This window comes from Leptinotarsa decemlineata, unplaced genomic scaffold (assembly GCF_025532065.1).
Source record: "Leptinotarsa decemlineata unplaced genomic scaffold, Ldec_3_MD MMD2_tig00001719_RagTag_RagTag, whole genome shotgun sequence".
NCBI lineage: Eukaryota > Metazoa > Arthropoda > Insecta > Coleoptera > Chrysomelidae > Leptinotarsa > Leptinotarsa decemlineata.
In genome coordinates, this window is record NW_027412569.1 from 4030409 (window position 1) to 4048645 (window position 18237).

The following is an 18237-nucleotide window of genomic DNA, read 5'->3' on the forward strand; positions in this document are numbered from 1 at the left end:
TTTTTCAGTAAATTTTCAGAGTTCCTAAGCCTATCAATTTTCAAGCATTCCAAAAGATCGAGTTTCAAACAATTTCCTTTCAAATGTAATACGTCATAGTCGTGGTTAAACTTAAGCTTCTCTGCCAAAAGATGGTTTGCAAATGTAGAATTGGTCTCCGCATTCAACAAACTACAACTATGGTCTTCTTTCCTCTGGAAGAAAGTTCTTCCCTTTTGGCCAGTATATAAAGTTTTGGGCAAGAGCCAAAGAGTCAACTTATTTACTATCCGACACTGAATTTTTATCTTTGTGGTTTTTAATAAATTTGCTTGAAGCAACAGCATTTGCTGTAAGCCATATCCAAGTCTTTCTTATTAAAAAAACAAGCGATGTAATTGGTGGGTTTGCCAAAGTTGCTTATCATAGTTTGAAGGTGATTGACAATGTTTCATGATGAATTTCATTGTCTAATATTATATATAATGATTTGAAATCCTTAAAAGAAACAATACAAATGAAAAATTAAAATGATAGCTGAAAATAACAACCATATTAAGTAAAAAAACCCGAAATGAAATTACTGTGAAATAAAATACAAGTAAAAATGGAACAATTAAACAAAAATTAAAAATTAAGAGATTCCAAGCCAAGTTAGTTCACGACGTTTCTGTTGTTAGTGTCCACAATCATCTTCGGGTGATGACTGGACTAATTCCTCCGAAAGATGACTATTCATAGGTCATTTGAGTACTTTCACTCATCTCCTCTTTCCGCTTCACCGGTTTAGCGGGAGATGACCGTTTGGCGGGAGTTGGTCATTTTTCGCTTGATTATGGGTTTCCATATGTTGTGTATCTCTACGCTAGCTTGGCTAAAAACATTGTTGGACAACATGTATGTGGCTTCTTTGAATTTCCTCCTAAACCAGTGTTCCCCCCTGGGTATGATCTCAGCTTGGGACCACTCGATGTTATGTTGATGGTTCCAAACATGCTCTGCCACTCTTGTGCTCAGCAATGCGAATTTTCAATGGCCTCTTAATTTCACCAATATAGGATTTATATAGGATTTGCCGCACTCACAAGGTATCCGAATAATGCAATTATTGAAATCTCAGTCCGCGTTTGGTGGCCTGGTTTTTGTGAAGTTGCTACGGATAGTGTTTCCGGATCTGAAGCAGGATATAGTTTAGTTGGGAATTTGACTTTATATAATTCAGTGAGGAATTTGAGTTTGATTGGCTATAGGTTGATGATCGCCGCCCTATGTTTATCACTTCCATTGATAACCATCTCTATTGACTTTGGGGTTTTCTTTTAGTTAAAGGATCATTTCTCATTTCTCGGTTCCTAAAAGAAAAAAATCTAGAGTATCACCGACGTATTCTTTTTTTGTCTGTCGCAATAACAGTTCGACCTTTGTCTGCTGACATCATTATCTTTTTTTTTTAATTAAAAAAAGTTAGTGGCATTATTGCCACTATTTTTCGTGCAAAGTCTATTTACTTTGTAAAAACTATTTTCCTGGTTTTTCGACTCTGCTTTCATATCATTATTGGTGGACGTGGCTTGGCTTTTCTTAAGTGGATTACCATTAAAAACAGGTAGCCAGATTTGATTAATGTTCGTTGCCTCTTCTTTTCTATTGAAATTATCTCTGTGGTTGGATGATAATTATGGGTTTTATCTAGTATTACATCCCGGGTATTGCTAAATGTTTTCTGGGATCCTCATCTGACCTTAGACTATGCCTGATGGTTTTCGTTAGTCTGAATATTAGTTTAAGGTCGTTTTTCTCTAAGATTCTCCCAATCGAGTTTGTAACCTTTTCAACATAGGGAAAGAAAGAAAACTTTTCGCTTGACCAGCTTAGCTACTGGGTAGTATGGCCCGCTCGAATTTTTTTCCGCTGTGTCCATTCACTTTGAAGGCATTTTTTAGATGATTGAGTTCCTCAGGAAGATTCTCAGGTTCACAGATACATCGTGCTCTCTCAACTCAAATACTCATCTTCTGTTGTGGCTGGTGGTTAGAGTTTTTGTTCAGGTATCGGTCTGTGTGTCTTGGTTTCCTGTACACTTTGTTAAGATAAATGAAAAATCTAGATACTAAACCTACCCACAAAAAAAATGAGAAGGGTAATAAATTTTTGTTTGTTTCACGGCCACACTTATACGGCTTACCTCATTTTTTCTTTCGCCTCTTCGAATGAATCTGTGTACCAGTATCCCAGCTGAAAGTCTGTTATTATACATTCCTGTTGACAAGTGAGCTCAGGATCGAACCGTTTCACGGTTTCTGGGGAACTTATTGCATGTTTCAATTCTGCAACAGAGCTGAGTAAGCCAGCACCGTACACTTTAAGCTGCCCTTCTTCTTTAGCTAGACCAAATTCCACGGTGAAAAAATAAAGCTGGAATAATAACATCATCATGAGATCAAATTTGGGTAGAAATTTTTGATTTACTAGTATTCTGTTCCAACAAGGATAAAGTTGTTTTATATGATTCAATAAAAATGTCATTCGAAAACAATCCATAAAATCACACTCAATTGATGGTGAAGTGATGATGAAGTGAGAAAACTTTCACGCCCTAGATCAAAATACTATTTCACATTTATTTGAAATCTCATATAATCACATGGAGAGTTTTTGTTTTTTTTGCTCGGTATACTGAAAACATATACAAGTTAGCTATTGAAAAATTTTCAATTCCAATTACATTTCCAATGTAATTGGAAAGCTTATGAATTTGACAACCAATATTTTATTAAAGATTCTTTTGATGTTTTCGTTACATTCAATAAAATGAAATTACCAAATAATTAAATGATTGCTAGCTTAGATGTGGTATCTCTTTTCAGCAGTGTCTATTTAGATGCTTGTCTCAGATCTATTGATAGAAAATGGGGACGTATCTGTCAGTTTTGTGACATTCATAAAGACGAATTATTCCAACTTATAACTTTTCTTTTTAACAATACATATTTTTCATTTAATGGTAAAATTTATAAACAATGGAATACCTGAAATTGTAGATATCTTCAATAGTTATGACCCTTACATACAGGTCAGTTCGAAATTGAAAACAACGAACAATGGGTTCCTATCCTTGACACTAAGGTTATCAGAACACCAGGCAATACTCTACTCATAGATTGATATCGTAAGCCTATCCGTTCTGGTAGGTTCTTGAACCATTGGTAATATCACAAGCAGTCAACGAAAATTAACAAACAAATGAAGAACCGCAATCTGCATATTTCCGATTCTTTTTTTCACATAAAAAATTTAAATATACTTTTTCAATTATTTACAAATACCTCTTACCCAGATCTTCTACTTAAGAAGATCTTATTTAGTATGTCAACCATTGACGTTCAAATCTACAATAACAACCAGTTGGATAGAACTCCTTTACAGTCTGACAACGTCACAATTGGGGCTGATCCACCTCCAGTTCCTATTTCCTATACTCTACTCTTCTTTACCATACATCAGTGATATGACACCTAAGTTATGTAGAATTTTCAAAAATTTAAATGTAAAAATAGCTTTCAGAACCATATCTACCATTAATAAATCATTTTCAAAACTTAAGGATAGAACTCCTTTCAACTTCCAATCTCAATTAATCTATTCAATTCCATGTTTAAATTGTGGTAGTGAATTTATTGGTCAAACGTCAAGACTACTAAAAGATAGAATGAGTTCACATAAACGTGATAGTAGGTTACATCCTGAGAGATGTGCTCTTAGTAATCATGTCTCCAAAGAAGGTCATAAAATGGACTATAACTCAACTAAAATCTTATCAATTGGAAGAAATTAATCTAAAATATTGTTTTTGTAATGTCATTTATATTAGAATCAAATAATTTCCTTAATAAAAGATCAGCCATTGATTATCTCAGTGAAATCTATGTCTTCCTACTAGACATTGATGAAAATTCACATGATTTTCAAACCAGAAATAATTCTGGATTTTCATTAATATAATTCATACCTAACATTTTAAATATTTTCTGAACAAATTTCAAACCTCCCTAAGGCAGGGTTTTACTTTCATTGAACAACTTTCCTTCACTTGTTTTCCTCAAAACTAATAAGGGTGTTGTCAATTGATTAACATGAAATTGGACATATTTGATATTTAGTTTTATCATTGATTTGCTTATATAACAGCAGATGTCTCTGATCACACTCGCACCATAACAGTTCTCCTTTTTTCCATAGTTTTATCATAGACAAACAAACACACCTTTTCAAACTGAATCACATGACAGCTGTCATTGTCAATTGTTTGTTGTCTCTCTCTTTGTTCTTCAAATACATGGCCACAGCTAGTGGCATGGCTGGCTGGCCATGCTGTGGCATGGCTTTTACCAGTAATCCATATTTTTAAAACAAATAATTTTAATAATTTTTAATTCAATAATCTTCTTTATATTCAGTAAGGACTAAGGAGTCAACCTCTTTCAATGTAGTGACTTGTTTTATTGTATTGACATGTTTCAATTGTTTAAATGCAACATTTTTTCGACACGGCCATCCTCACGAACAGTTAGTTGAGCCCTTTCATAATAAGTTTTATATTGTACTATCATCATACACATTTTGAATCTTTTTCTTGAAGACGATAATAAATTTTATCGAAATATTGGAATAACTTGTGAGTACACTTCCTCTATAGTGCTCACCGTTGACAGTGATGGCCTGGCCAACGTTGTTCTCAAAGAAATATGGACCGATGACGCCTTCAGCCCAAAATCCACATCAATAAGAAACTTTTTCGGAATGCATTGGACGCTCTTGTATCTCTTGTATGTATCGTATCAAATTCGACAAATTTGTCTGTTCACGTACCCATTCTTCCAGAAAAGTGATCACTTTCAATGAGTTTCATAGATGTTTCGAAAATCTTTTGAAGATATTTTGAATATATAAAATATCATTCGTATATAATATTCGAATCAAAGTATGTTTCTTGGTTTTGCATGGCTTACAATGATGATTTATTTTTCGAACATATAAAACATTAATTTTCCTGTATCTTACCGTTGCTAACTTATCAATATCCTCTTGGCATGCTCCCAAAGACGCTAGTCCTAGTTCTTGAGAAAACTGGGCAAACGTTGGATTCGCCAGTAGAGGCATATGTCCCAGTAATTCATGACAACAGTCGCTAGAAATACGTACAGTATTAGTCAATAGAAATAAATATTAAACTTACGTTTATCTTGCCAAATTCACTCCATTATGCAGGTTTGTTGATTCATCTAATATTTTCAGATCAAATTCCATAACAATTTATTGATAGATTTACTTTCAAATAAGTTCTAACACATTCTACATTGACAAACTGAATTATAATAGAAATATGATACATCTTTTGGAACTCTGACAACTGTTTCTGTAAATGGTATCATTTTAAATTTTGTATGATTTTGAGTGAAATGATACACTTATTATTGTTTTGGATACTCCGACTGAGGTGAGTTTTTCCATACATAAAACTATTTAAAAGACACTCTGAATACTTGCAGAAAAGCGACAAATTTATCCCAATGTGATTCACGTGTGATTCACGTTCTTTTCACTACGATTCGTTTACATTACTTACGGTTCAGGAGTATAGAAAGGATCAGTCGAGTGCCTTATATATTGGGTGCAATGGAAAACTCTGAAAGCCAAACCGGCAAGAAAATCCCTCGCGCTCAAGTATCCCCCTACTGGTCTGAGTTGGAAGCCGGTTTTTCTCTTCAGGAAAACATTCAAGTCTTGAAGTTGAGGAATGTTGTCTTCGCGGTACCCACAATATTTCACCAACTGTGGCCAGTTTTCCAGATATTCCTTGCAGGCGTGCTGTTGATACAGTTTTTGTAATTCGCGAAAAACAGTTCCCCTGGAACATAGGACACGTAGCATTTAGTGAATACCGCTAGATGTGGATGAGGGTTGGGTATGAAATATAAAGTGGAGAATGCCTCTTTTGACAAATAGTTCTGGAAATCGTCTAACCAAAAAATATTCTTGAATAATTCACAGAGTCATAGGAAATTTATAACTTAGCGGAGTTGAAATTCCAGAAATAGATAACGTGTGTTGTGCAAATGAAGTTATCATGGTGCTTACCTAAATAATGCACCTCCGATTCGAGAATACCCCCATCAAATATTTTCTAATTGGTGAATTGACAGACGAAGACCGCCACCAGGATCACCTGATTTGATTGTGTTCCACTATTTCCTGTGAGGTTATTCAAAAAGTGAAAATATTGAGAAGCTAAATGGAAGGAATCGTCAAAAAATCCTTTCAAATGCTCGTTCAACGAGCCTTTTTGTATAGACTAGGACATTGTTTCGTCGTTAGTATATAGCAGTTAGAAGAATCAATATAATTTATTGCCGATAATTCGAATATTCAATTTGATTAAACTATTTTCTCAGTTTTATATTTTTTCAAATTTATATACACTTTATTGTTTTCTCGAAATGTTTTTCCAAATATTTTGGGAAATATACCCTTTATTTTTCAACCAATAGTTTGAGCACCCTAGTGGAGACTGACCCATCAAAACCGGTGCTTAAGATGACAGAAGAACTGGGCGTCAGCTCCCCTGCGGTTTTTAATAGTATAAACGTATTGGAAAAGTCAAAAAGGTCGAAACGTGGAAGCCCCACGATTTGAACGGTTGACAGATATTGTCACGTTTCGAGGTCTGTCTTCTTTGCTATTGCGCAATCACTGATGAGTCACCCATGCACTTTCAAAAGGCGAAAACCCAGCAAAAAAATATCATGGATACTGGTCAGCAGCTAGTGTCATTCACTTGAACTTTATACAGTGCATTTCTTTAATATCCCCCCCCTTTCATTCTTTGAACGGGTCAACTCAAAAAATTGAAATTTGGGATTTTATAGAATTTAATGGAAAGGGGGGTCTTGTGACACATAGTTTTGAAGCTACTGACAAATACTTCACAACCCTAGAATATGAAGTCAATATCTTCACCTACTACAAAATGGCGGAACATTTAATAATTTACTGAAGACAAACACATTAATATCGATATTTCTAGAAATAATCCTCTTATCTGCCATATGGCAATTCCAACCACCCGATAAGGTTTGTTAAGTTATTTTTTGTTTATAAAAACGACAAAAAATGTCAATGAATATCATTGTTCAGTTAGAATATTCTCATTTAGTTTTCGGTTTTACTAGTAGAAAGGTACCACGTCAACAATCTCTAAAATGGTAAATTCTCGTCCATTGGAAGAAAAAATTGAAGCGATTTTTATTTACGGTGCGACGCGTAACTTTCACGAGACCGAAAGGAGTTTCAATGAACGTTTTCCGAATCATCCTATCTGTAGAAAATATTTGAGGGAACTTGTATCCAAATTCACAACTACCTATCGGTAGTACACTACCGTGTACATAACAAAAAGCCTCCAGGTCAACAGTCCATTCCGGAAGAATAGCAAGTGCAAATAATTGGTGAGCTGGTAGTAAATCCTGAACAGTCTACTTATTCCATCGCGAATGTTTGTGAGGTGTCTCCTTCTACTGTGTGTGGATTTTTGAAGAGGAATAGGTATCATCCATACAAAATTAAAATGGTACCCCAATCAACTGAAGATGACTTTGATCGAAGAACAGAATTCTGCGAAATCATGACTGAAATCATTGCAAAGCATCCTACCTATCTCCACAATATTTGTTTTAGTGACAAATGTACATTTTTTTTAAACGGCAATGTTCATAGACAAAATTGTCGTTATTGCGGAGTGACACCAACCCTTACGTTTTCCGGGAAACACATACCCAATATCCAGAAAAAAATTACATTTGGGCAGGAATATTGGGAAACCATATTGTAGGACCTCTATTTATTGTATTTGAATATGCTGGAAACTACTGTTGACCCTCTCATCTCTGAAATCGTAGAAGAGAATCCTAATGAATTGGATATGGATATTGTATTCCAATAAGTACTCTGGTTCACATGTACTCGATTTAGCTCTTTTTGGTGACATTTTTCAGCCCTGTCCAAAAATTCCGACCAAGGTGTCATTCGATTTGTATTTTTGCCTAGAAAGTTTAAGGGAAGGTCCGAAAACACTCCGATAAAAATTACAAAAGTTATAAAGAATTAAGTGACAAAAAATTTTGGAAATTTGAAAAAAAGATTTGAAAATATCAATGAATTTGCCTAAAAAAAATCCCGACTCCCGAAACTGTATCTCGATTATTTATAATTTTTACAGAGCCCTGAAAATAGAGCCGAAAGCGAATAGTCCGGCTTCCGCGCGCCTTTCGTCACTCTGACATAAAAACAAAAAAAATATTTAAACATATTAAATGTAAATATTAAGGAATGAAAAAATTCATGTAATGTTGGGATACATCAATAAACAATAATCCGCAGTCAAAAATTTTTTATCCCAATTTTAACGTTAACTATAAATTTGTTAATCAATAACTTTTTCTGAATTGAAAGTTAATATAAAAATCCCTATAATTACTAAACTAAAACCCTGGCATTTTTTTCCTTTGCTGAAGTTATCCTTAATAGGCAAAAAAATAGATTACCGTTGCCAAAATAAAAAAATTGTTATTTTCTATTTTTTTATTAACAATTGAAAATTATAATTTTATAAAAAATACAGTACAATTTTTTTAAAAAATTTTTATTGTTTCAATGTCTCATGGCTAAAAACTAATTAATAATTTTTTTTTTAATTTTTTACAGCTATTGTTAATAAATTTATTATAAACAAATACATTGTTTATACGCAATTAGAAATTTTCTTTTGCATCATGTCAATTGAAAAAAATCATGAATTTTAGAAAAAAATGGTTCATTCTTTTTTCAATTGTTTATTTCAAAAAGATTTGATATCCTTGGACTTTTTTATGGGCAATTTGAAGCAAAAAATGTATGAAACTGAACCTGCTTCAATATTGGATATACGGCAAAGAATAATAAATATTTGTAGAGATATTGACGTTACTGTGTTCGAAAATGTTCGGCGTGAAATATCGGATAGGCTGTTCATATGTCAATAAATTCAAGGCAACCATTTTGAGCATCTTCTGAACTGATCTCAAACTTATTACCTCTTATTATGTAGGTAAATGTCAATGTATTCAGGCAATTATTAAAAGTTCCGCCATTTTGTAGTAGTTGAAGATATTGACATTATATCCTAGGGTTGTGATGCATTTGTCAGCAGCTTCAAAAAAATGTGTCACAAATGTGTTCCATTCAATTTCTTTTTCCAAATGGAGTTCAGTCGCCATCTTGAAGGTTTCATCTGTCAATTTCACTTCAAAATAAAGTATTCATGCATTGATTTCATTATCCCAAATTTCAATTTTCCGAGTTGGCCCGTTCAAAAAATAAAAAGGGGGGCATTAAAGAACAGCACTGTACAACCGTGCCAAACATCATAGCAGATTCCTATTGTGAGGAAATCGACGAAATGTATCGGAAATAGAGTCAGCAGCAGCCGGCTCTGGTTGACAGAAGAGGTCCGATGCTGCTTCATGACAACTCCCGTCCGCACGTTTCACAAATTACCATTCGAAAATTAAGTGAATTGAGCATCAAAGTTCTGCCCATCTATCATACTTCCCAGATCTCTCGCCAACTGACTACCATCTTCTGAAGCATTACAGTAACTATCTCACCGGTGGAACCTTCGCCAATCAGGATCAGGCAAAAACGGTCTTCGTCGACTTCATCAAAGTTCGAGCACACAATTTTCATGCTGACGATTCAATTGAATAAGTTTTCACTGACATATTACAGTTTGAAGTCCACTCGATGAAAACGGCTGAAACAACCTATATTTTTCTGAAAATATAAAGGTTCATTGCCATAACTTTGAAGTATTTTCATGAATTCGTTCGAATAAATGACCATATTCGTATACTATATTCTTTCGAAATCGAATAGGTGGACAATAATTCCATCATACATAATACAGCTGCCGGTCGTGTTCAGGTGAGAAGCCCCTCACTCAGTAGATGTGTAAAAATCTGTTATCAGTCTGTTAGATTATTCGAGTCGTAAACATTCAAATTCAAGACCGTATTCAGTTAGTGATGGAGTTCAAAAGTGCATTGCATAAACATATGTCAGTCCTAATAGATATAAAAAAAACCTTCATGATGCACTGTTTGGAAACTTTGGTGTAGTAATGAATATTGGGTAAGGTTTGGTTAGGTACGAAGTTAGTGGGTTTATTCGACCCTTCACGCAACCCGCAAGGGTTTATTGTGGCTCACACCTATTCACACTCGACCAAATAAACCCAGCTTCTTAACGAAGCCGATTAGTTTATATGGTGAGTGGTCTTTCAGGTCAGATGGTAAGAGTACGGCTCTGCCGAACTCTAAAAACCTGATTCGTTCCCCAGCGGGGCAGGAACAAAATATGTGCTCTGCTGTTTCATCATTTTCCAAATAGAGGCGACACACACTGTCTTCTGACAGTCCGAGTCTCTGCATATGATGATTCAAATGACAGTGACCTGTAAGAAGGCTTGTTAGACATCGTAGTTCATCCCTACTGTAACCCTTGGAGTGAGTCAATCCTGAAAGATTTTGCCAGAAGTCCATAAAGCTTCTTGCCATCCAGGTATTCAATCTTTGTTTGGAAAAGTCTAAAGCGATGCCAATGACAGGTTCAGGTCCGATGAAGCTGCTTGCAGCACCCTCCTTTGCAAGAGAGTCAGCAGCCTAATTGCCTTTCAGGCCAGTATGGCCAGGAATTCAGACCAGAGAAATTCTCTTAAGTCTTCCTATCGAGGATAGTCGTTTTTGGCAATTTACTACCAATTTAGACGTTGCTCGGTAAAAGCCAAGAGCTTCCAACGCCGCTTGCCTGTCCGAGAATATTTATATTGACTTGTGTATGAGGTTGGATTCTTCCAATCTCTCCGCACACAATTCAGTAGCGTAAATTTCCGCTTGAAATACAGTCGCATAGGTTCCTAGGCAGGTTAATATATTTGTCCTGGGTTTGCGACTGAAAATACCTGCACCAGAACCGGAAGGTGTTTTCGATCCATCTGTGAACCAACAACTATCTGCTCCTAATATTTCCTTCCCCCGGAGGATTCAGTCCTGTCTATGAATATTACTGGAGTTCTATCCCAACAACAAACCGCCATTTTTAACACCTCGACACGTGTTTCAATCACCAAGCGATCATTTTCCATAGGAAGATTAATCTTCCTCTTGGTGTTGGGATACAACTCCAGTTTCCAGTAATATTCATGAAAAACCCTCCCAATATCATCAAATCTGAATGGATTAACTCAAGAAAAGGCAAATAAGTAGGGCCTCTTGCAATAGATATATAAGCAACTAGTATTATGTTGCTGTATCGCTGCTGTTCCAATGCTTTGACAGAATCAGAATCAACGAACTTAGGCGTGCGCAGCGTTATAGAACAGTGCTTTCAAAAAAGTGTTCCACAGCGCCATCTAGTGGCGAGTTATAGAAAAATTGATAGCCTAAAAATCTTCTCTATGAAAAATTACTTATACATGTCAAGTTTCATCACGAACGGTTGAGCGATGTAGAAGTTTATCACTTACCAACCAACCAACCAACAAACATCCATTTTTATATATTATATTCACTTATTTTTCATTTTGACTCACTGATAGAACGCATCTCAAGACTATGTATTTCCCAATGATTCCCATTACGACAATTTGATGGCTCGATAATTCAATCTGATTGTTGAAAGATACAAGAAAAGTCCATTGTGCGACGTACGCGGGAGATACTATCAACACAACCTTTTTTATTGCCTTCAAGATTTCCTCCAGAAGAAACGACGATAATGTGTAGTTTCGTGTGGTTTCGAACACTGTATCGACACTTCCAATCAACCAATTAACGGAAAGTTTACCAAAGACTCGAAACTCAATTAAATCGTTAATCAATTGATGAGTAGCCATTTCTATGTCGAACTGTTGTGCTTGATATTTTCAAACCAATCACCTTTTCTCTTATAAGGGCTTGACAACTACTCGAAAGCTTTTCGAAAGAATATAATTCACAGTAATTCCTAGGTAAAATTCAGGCACCGCTTTCAGCGCCTCTCATTTAAAGTTCTGCTTGTGCAATTCCTTAAAAAATGAGGAATCAGTTACGATTTGGGAGTAGGTGAAACTATAATAAAGCATTTTCCGACCTGACTATTAAAAGCGTATCGTAATCAACATTTCATCTACTTCCGATATGTGGTTGAAAGTTTTATGTTGAATATTTCTTCGACAATGTTACCATAACATGAAATTCTTAGTAAGTATTATAACTAATTAATGAAATTTTACCGTTCAATTCATAAGATTCGAAATTATATAAAATTCGGAATGAGCAATCACACCTCTGCTCTTTGATGAGCAGATAGCTGTTTTCTTGATTACTCTCCAAAAAAACCGTTATGAAATTTGCAGTCGTTTGCAATAAAAAACTGGCACCTTCACCAATAAAGTGAATTTGTTTAGAGGGCCGGAATGTCATTAAAAGAGTCTCTATAAGTTACATTATATTGAAAACATTTTTCCAAAACTATATTTGAAATTCTGAAACACGTTTTGCTAACCAAGTTGGCATCATCAAGAGATGAGCTGAACCTAAATCTTACAGCTATTTTAGAATTTTTTATACACCTTGCCATCATCGAATGAGTGTCTTCAAATGCGCTCCTGGTATTAGTTATTTCCTTATTATGTTGTTATTTTGCTTTTATATTCTAATTCCTAATTTATATGTTAATGACTACCTATTATAATATCTAATCTTCACCGGTGATTATTACTGTGATTATTACGTAAAAGAGAAAACAGTGCGCTCTTTAGAATAGGCATCTCAAAGCATGTTGTCATGTACTGGTCTCTCATTTAGTATGTGGTCGTGTTTTAAAGGCATGTTAAGTGGCATTAGACTTTTTTGGTCTATGAAACCGAGAATGTGAAACATGTTCCTTGAAACGCGTTACAGTTCTTTGCTCAGCATGACCAACATACTTTTTGTCGCAATTCGCACATCATTTCGTGAATTCGAGACTTTTTTTTTCGGTCATCCTATCTTTTGGGTGGCCCAACACTTGTTAAAGTGTACGAGCAGTTGTGATAGTCGATTTTATGTATAATTTTTCGAAAAATCGAACCAGAGACTAAATGTTTGAATTGTAGCGATCGAAACAACATGCTAGTGATGTCAAAACCAATGTATTTTATTCAATAATTACTGAATAAGTTAGAGTATTTAGCTGTAACAACTGTATTTATTTCAATCGGAAAAACATTGATTGTGGTGTTAGAATAACCGTGACACAAAATATTACAATTATCAAATGACAGTTCAAGGTAATACAAAGCGATACAATTCCAGCTCTCTGCTGGATTCCATCCAGAAGAGAGCCATCCGCCTTATTGGAGACTCCATCATTACTTGCAACTTTGATAATCTGGAACATCGAAGAGAGGTTGGAGATTTGTCTCTCTTTCATAGATACTTTCACGGGAGGTGTTCAAGTGATGTGGCATATTTGATTCCCCCAAGAGCGGTACATATCAGAAATACGCAACGGACTGTGGCTGCTCATCGTTTTGAGGTTCAACTCAGTACACCTCGAACTTCACTGTCTGAGAACTCCTCCATTTGGAGAACCTCGTGTGTGTGGGATAAACTCCCTGGAGGATTTTATTGTAGTGCTTGTGTTCTGTCTTTAATAAAAGCAATGACAGATATTTTGAGTCATTGAAAGATCAATTATATACCTACAAGAAAGCAATAAATAAACAGTAAGGGCAATAAGTAGAAAAAAGAGTAGAACAACAAACAAAGAAAAAACTGAAGCAATAGAAAGTGAAAAGAAGTTATTAATAGGATGAGTTGTGACAAGATCAAAAAATCAAAACAAATGGTAGGAGAACATGAATTGATGGATAAAGCAAAAACAAGATTGCTGAAAATTATTTCCTCACCAGACGAAATTTTGAATAAAATAAACCCAGATTATCATTTCCATTTGAATATTTTGGCATGAGGAAGGTTTCTACAATTTCAATATCAAGTATCTTATTGAGGCTTGGTTGTTTCAATTGGATCTAAGACTTCGACCTACGATCTTGGGATTTCATAAAATTACTATACACTTATTTAGGAAATAAATTTGCACACCTTCCAAACGAATAAACTTGGTGCACTTGGCATATAATCCTCAATGATAAATTAATGAAATAATGACTAATTATAAGTATTTTTGACTACGTCACAAACTACGAAAGAGACTGAGAGGATACTCACCAAGTTTTTATTTCTTCTGGAGTATATTTCACTTTGGGAATTGGTTGACCGCTGAAAAATTTAGTTGATTAGTGAAACGATAATAATGAATGAAAAACGTTTTACAAAATCAACACAGCTCAATGCCTAGTGCAATATCAGATGATGATGAAGACACACTAATGAAGATTTCAGGTTAATCGGCAATATAATCACATTCCGAGTTGAGAAAAAAGAATTCTGTGCTCCTGAAATATGTTTGTTAATGATTTTATAGAATTTATCTGTTTTCAACTTTTGGGTAGCACTGTATAGTCACTAGTTTATATTTAGATGTTATGGCAGTGATTGTTTTAATAAAGCCCTCTATAATCAGTATAATAAGAAGTGCTTATAGCTCCCAAGAAGATGCAATCTATGGAATTGATGAAAAAGTCATAACACGTATGTCAAAGATTAAGAATGGCGGTTGCATTGCAAAGCCAAGTTTCAACAATGACTGTAGAATGGAAAATCACTTTCTATAATTCTCTGCAGCTTCCACTACAAGTACCAACTGCACCCAACTACATATTGAGAAATGTCAAGAATTATAGAGTTCATCTTGAGTTCAGGTATGAGATAATATTCAAAAAAAATTGTATTCAACAATTAATAGAACATCAGAACACTCACTGTTTGTAATTCATAGCTATTTTATAGAACTGCTCCCTTCTTTTGCGGTAAACGGGGTCCTTAAATCCTGGATGGTCGGCGTCAAGTTCACTTCCGTACATTAAAATGTTCTGAGCTAAGTCTATGTCCGATATTTTCTTGGGGAACCAGGGCATCTCATCGAAATCTTGAAAGAAAAGAGTAAATTGTTCATTTGTCTCGTACTCTTGACCAAAATTATGAAAAGCAATTAGAAAATCAATTTCTTTCAAAAGACTCACTTGGCTCCCTAGTCTTGACTTTCTACTTTTGCATTACACACAAAACATGAAGCAGCTATATCCCGGATAACATTTGTCTCAAGTCTATAGATAAAAAAGTTCAGTCCTGCCAGTTTGTGTTGTGGCAGTGGTGTTGCATGAATATATCCAAAAATATTAATATTATTCCTGTAGACATCAAATTCTGGACCCTAGTTACTTTAAATGACTGAAACTTGCAAGAATGGTAACTCCTCGTTGTTTTCAATTCCGTATATGTCAAATCAATATTCCGGGATCTGTTGTTAAAAATTTAAACAGTCCTCTACCTCAGATTTCTTCGTGTCATACTTTGCGAGCACAAGAAAAACATATAACAGTAAATCGGAAAAGCAGAGTATGTTTGGATACATCAACATAACATCAAGTGATTCCAAGCTGAGATCATTTACAGGGAGGAACACGGGTTCAAGAGGAAGTTCGAAGAAGCTGCATACATGTTGTCCAATGACGCATTCTGCCAAGCTAGCGTAGAGATACGCAACATATGGAAACCTGTAACCAGGCTTAGATTGGTCAACTCCCGCTAAAAGATCCACTCCCGCTAAAGCGGTGAAGCGGAGAGAGAGAAGAGGGGATATGTGAAAGCGCTCGAATGATCTATAAATAGTCATCTCTGGGAGGAATGGTCCAGTCATCATCCTAAGACGATTGTGGATACCAACAATCGAAACGTCGAAATCTTTTGAAATCTTTGAAATATGTTTTAATTTATTTTTTAATTTTGTGCTTTTTTAATTTTTTCTTTTTTATTCTTTTTCGCACTATAATTATTTTCATTTTTGGACCCTGATACTTTTATTCGTTTTATTGTATATTCATTTCAAGATTTATTGCTTGAAACAATTGATAATTCAGCTATTAATTCAAATTTTATTTGTTCTTTCATATATTTCGAATTATAGTAGAATCATATTAGACAATGGAAGTCCGAACTGATGAAATTCACCATGAAACATTATCAACCACTTTTAAACAATCGCGAATACATAATCTGCATATCGGATACAAGTCGGTAGAAAGTAAGCTAACTCCTTTTTTGCTTTCAATTCAAATCTGCTCATGAACAGATCAGCTATGAAGAGGGACAGTGGGTTTGCCATTGCCCTGACTTCATGCTGTCTGTAGAAACAGTTGTTGAACTGTAAGCAATTCTGTTCCATGCGGATTTTTGTTAGTTGTATGTAGTCTTCGATAAAGTGTCCACTGAGATCAGTAACCCCCAGAAGGTCCCTCAAATGTTCAATAGTAAGACTAGGAGGATGAAACATTAATGTTCATCAAGTGTATGACAATAGCTTTTTGAATTTTCATTTCACAGCTCTATTCCCTCTGAACAACTAGCCATATTTCCAAAAAAAAAATACAACTATGAATAAAAGTTCCAAAGCTCTTTCCAGAACCTAATTCATTTTGTGAAAATGGAGGGTTGACACCTATGCTTAGTGGTTTAGCTGTGCTTTTTGGTCAAAAGTTTTTCGTAAATCACTCGAGCGTCGCTCAGGAATTGTTGAATGATGTCAATGGTGATCCATATTTGCTTAAAAGGATCATAACTAGCGACGAATCATGGGTATATGGTTAGACATTGAAACCAAAGTCCAATCGTCCCAATGGAAGAGCCCAGGAGAGCCAAGACCAAAAAAGCACGCCAAACTCGATCAAATATCAATGATTTGCTCACTGTTTTCTTCGATTATCATGGAGTAGTGCATCATGATTTCTTGCCACATGGTCGTACGGTCAGCAAGTTGAAGTTATGCACAGCTTGCGAGAAGCAATACGAAAAAAACGTCTGAAATTGTGGAAAAACAATTCATGGCTTTTCCATCCCGATAATGTACCTGTTCACTCGTCATTGCTTGTTCGTAATTTGTTGGCCATAAACAACATCGTCATCATGCCTCAGCCACCGTATTCACCAGATTTGCCCCTTGCGACTTTTTCTCGTTCTCAAAATTGAAGAGATCCATGAAAGGACGGCCTTTTGCGACGATTGAGGAGACAGAAACCGAATCACTGAGAGAGCTCAAGGACATACTAAAAAATGAATATCACAAATCAAATCAAAATTTTCTATGAACAACGCAGAATGGAGTAAGCAGATTGATCATTGCCCAATTGTCTCAGAAGATGCAGAGGAAAATAAACAAATTCTGGAATTATCTTTCTTTCACAAATTCGAAAAAACCACCATGAGTATATCTGATTCAGTTTCAAGAAATTTAACTTCAAATTCCTCACTCCGTTGGTCCAATCATGGGAAGAATCATTGCATCCGTGATTACTGGAATGAAAACGTATCACCAACAGCTACTACACAATTGAATCACTGATACATTCCTCAGTCAAAACCCTTGGGCTTAATGGGTTGAAAAATAGTGGCAACACCTGTTTTATGAACAGTGTAATCCAATGTTTATCAAATACGAGATGTTTACAGGAATATTTGGAAAAGGATGAGTACATGAAAGATATCAATACTAATATTTCTAGTACGGAGGGTGCTTCAATCAAAGCTTTCGCAGAAGTTATCAAGGAATTGTGGTCAGAAGATTCATCTGATAGAGCAGTGAACACAGTCTCCTTAAAAAGTCAGATTCAGAGTTTTGCCCCTCGATTCATGGATCATGCGCATCAAGACGCCCATGAGTTCCATGATGAGGATTACATGATGACGTTAATATAATTATTGAGAAACCTAAACCGACCTTAACGGAGATTAACGAAAAATTGAGCGACAGCGGAGAAGCACAAGAGTCATGACTGATTTATTTGAATACATATAACTCAAAGATTATAGATAATTTCGTTGGTCAACGAAATTCACGGTGAAGTGTACACATTGTGGACACTCATCTGTAACATTCGATCCTTTCTGGGATTTGTCACGCCCCATACCACAAAGAACTGGCCAATTGAGTTTATCACAGTGCTTGAATTTCTTCACAAGAGAGGAA

General features: G+C 35.3%; 1 protein-coding gene across 1 annotated transcript in view; it reads right to left on the bottom strand.

The window, feature by feature from the left end:
• The window catches only part of Trhn (tryptophan hydroxylase), a 31760-nt gene that overhangs the window by 1729 nt on the left and 11794 nt on the right, over positions 1 to 18237 (bottom strand). Inside the window, 5 exon segments of the mRNA XM_023159469.2 lie at positions 2165 to 2394; positions 5041 to 5167; positions 5606 to 5887; positions 14325 to 14375; positions 14979 to 15144. Of these exon segments, the coding sequence (XP_023015237.2) occupies positions 2165 to 2394; positions 5041 to 5167; positions 5606 to 5887; positions 14325 to 14375; positions 14979 to 15144 (856 nt within the window).